The sequence below is a fragment of the Rhamphochromis sp. 'chilingali' genome, assembly GCF_963969265.1.
Source record: "Rhamphochromis sp. 'chilingali' genome assembly, chromosome: 14".
Classification (NCBI taxonomy): Eukaryota; Metazoa; Chordata; class Actinopteri; order Cichliformes; family Cichlidae; genus Rhamphochromis; species Rhamphochromis sp. 'chilingali'.
The window spans coordinates 19,499,304-19,505,916 of NC_137941.1; the positions used below are offsets into that span (position 1 = coordinate 19,499,304).

The 6,613-nt window shown below is 43.0% G+C and overlaps 1 protein-coding gene across 1 annotated transcript; it reads left to right on the forward strand.

The window, feature by feature from the left end:
• Positions 1 to 1,233: 1,233 nt before the first annotated feature.
• Positions 1,234 to 5,379, forward strand: LOC308409738 (gap junction alpha-8 protein-like). The gene is made up of 2 exons (XM_080902690.1): positions 1,234 to 1,374; positions 1,873 to 5,379. Exon 2 carries the CDS (start codon positions 1,888 to 1,890, stop codon positions 3,160 to 3,162), a length of 1,275 nt encoding a protein of 424 aa, XP_080758816.1. The 5' UTR covers positions 1,234 to 1,374; positions 1,873 to 1,887; the 3' UTR covers positions 3,163 to 5,379.
• Positions 5,380 to 6,613: the final 1,234 nt, after the last annotated feature.

Below are 6,613 nucleotides of genomic sequence, written 5' to 3' on the forward strand. Positions count from 1 at the left end.
ATTGTCAAAACAATGGAAAACAACCTCACTGGGCACCGCTGCAGCTTTTCCTCTGTGCAAACATCTGTGGAATGACTCTGAGATCAAAGTTTGCAGCTGAATGTTTTTCTTCTCTCAGCTGGCAGAGTTTGACTAGTTCCCTAATAGAGACATTACAGCGTGTACAATCATTCAGTGCTTCACATTTTTCACACATAAATGACACACGTATGAGATACATACACACACAAAGGTCTCTTCTAGCATTAAAAAACTCACATTTTGTTCATCTAAAAGTTAAAATTTTAAATGTGTTTACATAATTTTTTTTTTATAAAATTGCCTTTATGGTATTTTTAAACCAGAAATAATATAGATAACAGTGTGCAAACAAACAAGATGTATAGTCCTGATTTATGTACAGAATACGAATTAGAGACATGCTTATATTTAACAAAAGTCTTTGTTTCATATAAGGACGAGTACTATTTTTTTCTTCATTTATTGAGAGACGCAGATTCTAATTTATTAAAGACAAAAGAAAAAGACTGTAACTGGTGAAAGAGGTTTTCCTTTTTTTAAGTAATATCTTAATTTTGAAATGTTGGAGATGGAAAGCCAAGAAAAAAAGTGCAGAATCAGATTTTCCCAATCATCCATAGTAAATGTTGTGTGGATATAAATGTCGTGTTACTTGTAAACCATGTGCAGAATAATCACAGCCACATGCCAGACATAGTTGTAAAAGTCATTCAGTCAGACAAATAAAAGTGGACAGGAGCAAGCCACTGTTTCCTCAAATTTGGGAAAATACATTAATTAACCCTTTACATAGTTGAAATGACCTAATGCTCACTTTAGATAATCGTATAAACAACAGTGTTCAGTGTTACCGCACAAGGACATAAACTCTCCTTCAAAGTTTGTCACTGACCTGCCTCTCTGCTCTAATGTTGGCCTGCACAGCCGGAAACACATGCTGCTGCTCTTGTATCCTCTACTGTATCTATGCTTCTGTATACAGTATGCATGTTCGAGGAAGTCGCATGTATGTAGCCTGACTGCTCCGCTGTGGACCCGGTGCCCTGGCAGTACAGTGGCCATGTTGGTGTGGGAGCCTGAGGCCTGCTCCCATACATCCCCGCTCTGGTTTTGTTGATCCTATTGTCTCCTGCGTCACCACACGTCGCCCGGCAAATAAAGGCCGTCTGGCTCCAAGCTTAAATATTGCAGCAAACTAAAAACCAACCATCAGAGCCGATTCATTCACATCTGCTCAGTGGGGCGACAAGGACAGGGCTTTAGGTGGGAAAGAGGGCAGAAAAAAGTTCACTTTTCCCTGCTGGGTGCCAAGAGAACGGGACAGGACTCAACTTCGCCGGAGCCGCAGCTGTGGCAAGTTGCCCATTTGATTCGATTTATTATACATTTCAGGAAAAAGGGACTTTATTTTTATTTAGTGATCTCTTTTTTATTGGTTTATTTAGATATACAGTGTGTTATAGTCTGATAGCTTAGCAAAAGTAAAAGCTTGTAGTATTCACATTTGTTAACTTTCGTTAGTCCAGTTCACGATGAGAATATGCAGCCATTAGTACAGTTAAATCAATGCCTAGCTTAAAGGTTATTTTCATATTTGAAATTACCAGCAAATTGCTGTTTGTTGTTTACTTTCATCTTTCTGTATATTTGTGAATGTGTGCGTACAAATCAAATTTACGATCAAATTCTGGCGTTTGTTTGATTTTTAAATGTTTGCAAGTTTTTTCCTCTCATGCATAGCTTACTTTTGGCACCCTCTTTTCCCCTCCCCCTGTTGGTCCCTGCCTACCCCACCCTCCCTGTCCATCTGCACCCTTCGTGTCCCTCCCTACCCCACCCTTCATTCTGCAGTGCTACGGACCGATCATGGGTGACTGGAGTTTTCTGGGTAATATTTTAGAGGAAGTCAACGAGCACTCTACGGTGATCGGCCGGGTGTGGCTCACGGTGCTCTTCATCTTTCGCATCCTCATCCTGGGCACAGCAGCAGAGTTTGTGTGGGGCGACGAGCAGTCTGATTATGTGTGCAACACACAGCAGCCTGGATGTGAGAATGTGTGCTACGACGAGGCCTTCCCCATCTCCCACATCCGCCTGTGGGTGCTGCAAATCATCTTTGTGTCCACGCCGTCTCTGGTGTACGTGGGTCACGCTGTCCACCATGTCCACATGGAGGAGAAACGCAAAGAGCGGGAGGAGGCAGAACTTAGCCGGCAACAGGAGCTGAGTGAGGAGCGTCTTCCTCTGGCACCTGACCAGGGAAGCGTCCGCACCACTAAGGAGACCAGTACGAAAGGAAGCAAGAAGTTCAGGCTGGAGGGCACCCTGTTGAGGACCTACATCTGCCACATCATCTTCAAGACACTGTTTGAAGTGGGCTTTGTGGTGGGCCAGTACTTTCTGTATGGCTTCCGCATCTTGCCGTTGTATAAATGCAGCCGCTGGCCCTGCCCCAACACGGTGGACTGCTTTGTGTCTCGCCCCACGGAGAAGACTGTCTTTATCATCTTCATGTTGGCTGTGGCCTGTGTCTCACTGTTCCTAAACTTTGTGGAGATCAGTCACTTGGGCCTGAAGAAGATTCGCTTTGTCTTTCGAAAGCCAGCCCCTGCTCCGGGGCCTTCCCAAGGCGAGGGGTTGGCCCCCCTGCCGCCACAAGGGAAGAGCCTGCCCCCCCTGGCTGTTCCCTCTCTGCAGAGAGCAAAAGGTTACAGGCTGCTGGAGGAGGAGAAAGCTCCCCCCATGACTCACCTCTACCCACTGGCTGAGGTGGGCATGGAGGCTGGCAGAGGGGCCCCACCCTTCCAGGGGTTGGAGGAGAAAGCGGAGGAAGTGCTGCCCATGGAGGACATCTCTAAGGTGTATGACGAGACTCTGCCCTCCTACGCCCAGACCACTGAGACAGGAGGGGTGACATTACACGAGGAAGAGGCTGAGGAGGTACAGGCACCAGAGGCGGAAGCAGAGAGGGTGGATCTGGCTGCAGAAGAGGACATCGAGGTAGAGGAGGCGGTGAATGGGGAGGGGGCAACTCCAGCAGAGGCAGGAACGGAAGCTGCGGAAACGATAGAAGACAACAGGCCGCTGAGCCGACTGAGCAAAGCCAGCAGCAGGGCCAGGTCAGACGATCTCACCGTATGAACCTGTGAGACACCTGCACACACTAAAACGTTCAATGTGAAAGAGAGCACACACACCTATCTCAAGACAATGCACACTCTTGAACAGGCAGGTCAGAAACCAAATGTATGAAAAACAAAATCAACAGGGACTAAAACCTTTTAGGATTACCAAGTTACAAAAAACCCCAACAAAAACAAAAAAATGTTTGTGATAACTATGAAATATTAAAAAAAGAGTAGATTAGAAAAACAGGAGTTTTTTTTTTATTAAGCGTGTTCTTATATTTAAAAATATATTGAAAGGACACATGTGAGGGAGGATGTTTTTACTTGACGATCCTTGTTCAATTTTTAGAAACATCTTTTCTATTGAAAGACTTATAATAGTACATACTAGAGGGATAGACCTTTTTACACAGGGTTTGAGTAGATAGGGGAAAAGGGGGGTTATAATATACTTGTGTGTCTGCATTTCAGTTCTATCGCCGTAGTTAGGCACCGACTTTCATTCCCATTCAGGCACCACATACTGCAAATGCAGCATGTTGCTGCAAGCCTTGCCAGCGAGAAGGCTCTCGCGTGGAAAATACACCTGACTAAATGTCGGCACATTAACGTGTAGCCTGCAAAGGTCTTTGTGAAGAAGCAGAACAAGTCCATTTTCAGGTTTTAGAAGAGCATTCCTCTTTTGCACATTCAGAGGTTTCAGCTCTATGCAAGGCCTTTAACCCTCACAACACCTCATCCATTGCATCCATGTACACAGGATTCTTTTGAGTAAACAGAGATGTGCATCAGTATTGGAGCGTTTCTCTCTTTTTCATGTTTATATACCAGGTAGCGCAGCCAGAGCTGAGTAAGTCCGGAATAAAGAAAAAAGAAAAAAAAAAAAAACAGAAAAAAAGAGACCACATGTCGAATGTCTTTTTCAGTCCGCATTTCTTCTTTTTGAGATTTGCTTATGTTGTGTTGCCTTTAAGAGCGCTGCGTACTGTGATATCAACAGCCCGTGGAAGAGAGCAGAGCTTATTTTGCCCTATCAGAGAGTGAACTATAGCGGCGACCTCAAACCAAATCCTCTCTTTTCGTGCTATACAAACAAGCGTCCGGCCGATAAAGATCATGCACCATCAGCACAAAGTATTGTTGGAGGCGGGACAATAAAAGAAACCGTGCTCATCAATGAAAACAAGCATCCTTAACCTGGCTGTGGAGAAAAAAAATCTTTCTGCGTGATTTTATCCAAGCACAGCAGAGAACATACCCCTTAAGAAAACACAATAGTTGTGATATGCTTATAAATACAGAGATAAACAACTGTAGGGGAGGGGGGAGTCCAGCTGTACATAATGCCCTATCACATGCCTAATATTGTACATAGTGTGCAGCTGTTTTTAGTTATTTCACTGTCCACTGCAAACACACATTCTCATTGTGACAACACTAATAATTTAATCCCACAAGCCCACTGTAGACAGAAAATGCCCAGCAGCAGGATCATGCATCTATCTGAGTAAAGGAGACCCATTTCCTCACTATTACAAAGTGTGTTTAAGCCTTGGATTTATTAAAATCTTCTTTTTTACTCAAACCAATGCAACTGTGAGACTTCCAGTGCCTTTTCTGTAAGTGTTAATTATTGTAAGTGGTTTCATTGCTACGTAAACTTGATGTTTTACTTCCTTTTTTGTTTTTTATGATTGGTTTCATTTCTTTGTGACCCCTCTGTACACACAAACACCTCCACGTAACATCACGTCTCTGTAATATACCTACGACGATAATATAATGACTTTTATTTTAAACATGTTCAGATATAAGTGCATAAAGCTTCACATTTGTGGACATTAACCCATTCATGCAAAATGAGCTGATGCTCAATCTGTGCCTCTATGCCACACATGTACATCTCACAGTGTTGGATTTGGGGGCACTTCACCTCCCATAATCCCATGTGGCAGAAACTGAGCCTTAAATGAACAGCCAAATTATTAAACACACATATAACAATGTTTTGCTCAAATATGCTGCTGGCTGTTTTGTACATCAATATGCTGGTATTGTATAGTTCTGTGTATTTTAAGACTGTTGCATTGCCTGTATGTTTGTAAGAATACATGATTAATCTTTGGAAAGGAGAAAAAAAAAATCCTTTTTACTAACTTGTAGTCTTCTCTGCTGATAGATGTGTGGCTGTATCTTCTTTTGAAAAGTGAACCGACGCAATAAAAAGTCACACGTGGTCAAGACGTGTCGTGTCAGTGTTTCTCTGGGGAGCATGCACCCAATGACGCACACTGAGTGAAACAAGATACAACATCAAAACAGAAATAAGAGGAAGATAGAAACACAGAAGAATTCCAGTCCACCCCCTACACACTATAGATTTAGTAACTGTGTAGGGTGTAGTGGGTAGAGTAGTGGGCGACGTGGGCTTAAGTTTCAGCTTGTAATATTTGGTGTAACACAGACTTGTGCTTTTTCCTTTATACTGACTAAATGAAAATCTAACATGAAAACTCTATTTATTGCACAGTTCAAAAGTCTGTTATTCAGTTCAGATTTTCCAGTTTTATATTATCATTTTGATTTGCCTTTTTTTTAATAATAGATCAAAGACATTTGCCAATGCAGAAGCAGAAATATCAAACTGTGGACGTGCATATATTAAATAATAAAAAACAACAATGTATTTATCTTTTTCTTCTCCTTTCGGCTGCTCCGTTGAGGGGTCACCCGAACAGATCATTTGTCTCTCTCCCTATTTTACTCCTGCCTAACAGCTCCACAGTCCCTATATTCAAAGACCCTACCCCTCTGATTTCTCTCTTGCTGTGTCCAAACACACCTTCTCCCTCTCCTCCTCTTCCTCGGTCTTTGATCAACAGCGGCACAGCTATCCATGCTGGTCAACAGCACTGGTGGCAATTGCCCTTTCTTGGGGGCCTGCATTGGGCTTTGGCCTCCCGTGGAGGTGTTAAAACAAAATTATTATAATGCAGAACTTTCTATTTCAGAATGACACTTATTAAACCATTAGGCTGTATCTTAACACTTTATTTTTGCAGATGTTATGATTAACTAAAATATTTAAAAATGATCAGATGTAGTGGAGATTGTATACGATTGAAATGTAAGTATATAGGAGTATGTTAACGTTGCACTATGGTAAAAATGGCAAATGGCCTGTATAGCGCTTTACTAGTCCCTAAGGACCCCAAAGCGCTTTACACATCCAGTCATCCACCCATTCACACACACATTCACACACTGGTGATGGTAAGCTACAGTGTAGCCACAGCCACCCTGGGGCGCACTGACAGAGGCGAGGCTGCAGAACACTGGTGCCACCGGGCCCTCTGACCACCACCAGTAGGCAATGGGTGAAGTGTCTTGCCCAAGGACACAACGACCGAGACCTATACTCAAGTACATAGAATTAATTTCACCCATGACTACTTGCCATCCTC

What these genes read in the sequence shown, in the direction of transcription:
- LOC308409738 (XM_080902690.1), top strand. Translation starts at nt 1,888, where the DNA reads ATGGGTGACTGGAGTTTTCTGGGTAATATTTTAGAGGAAGTCAACGAG.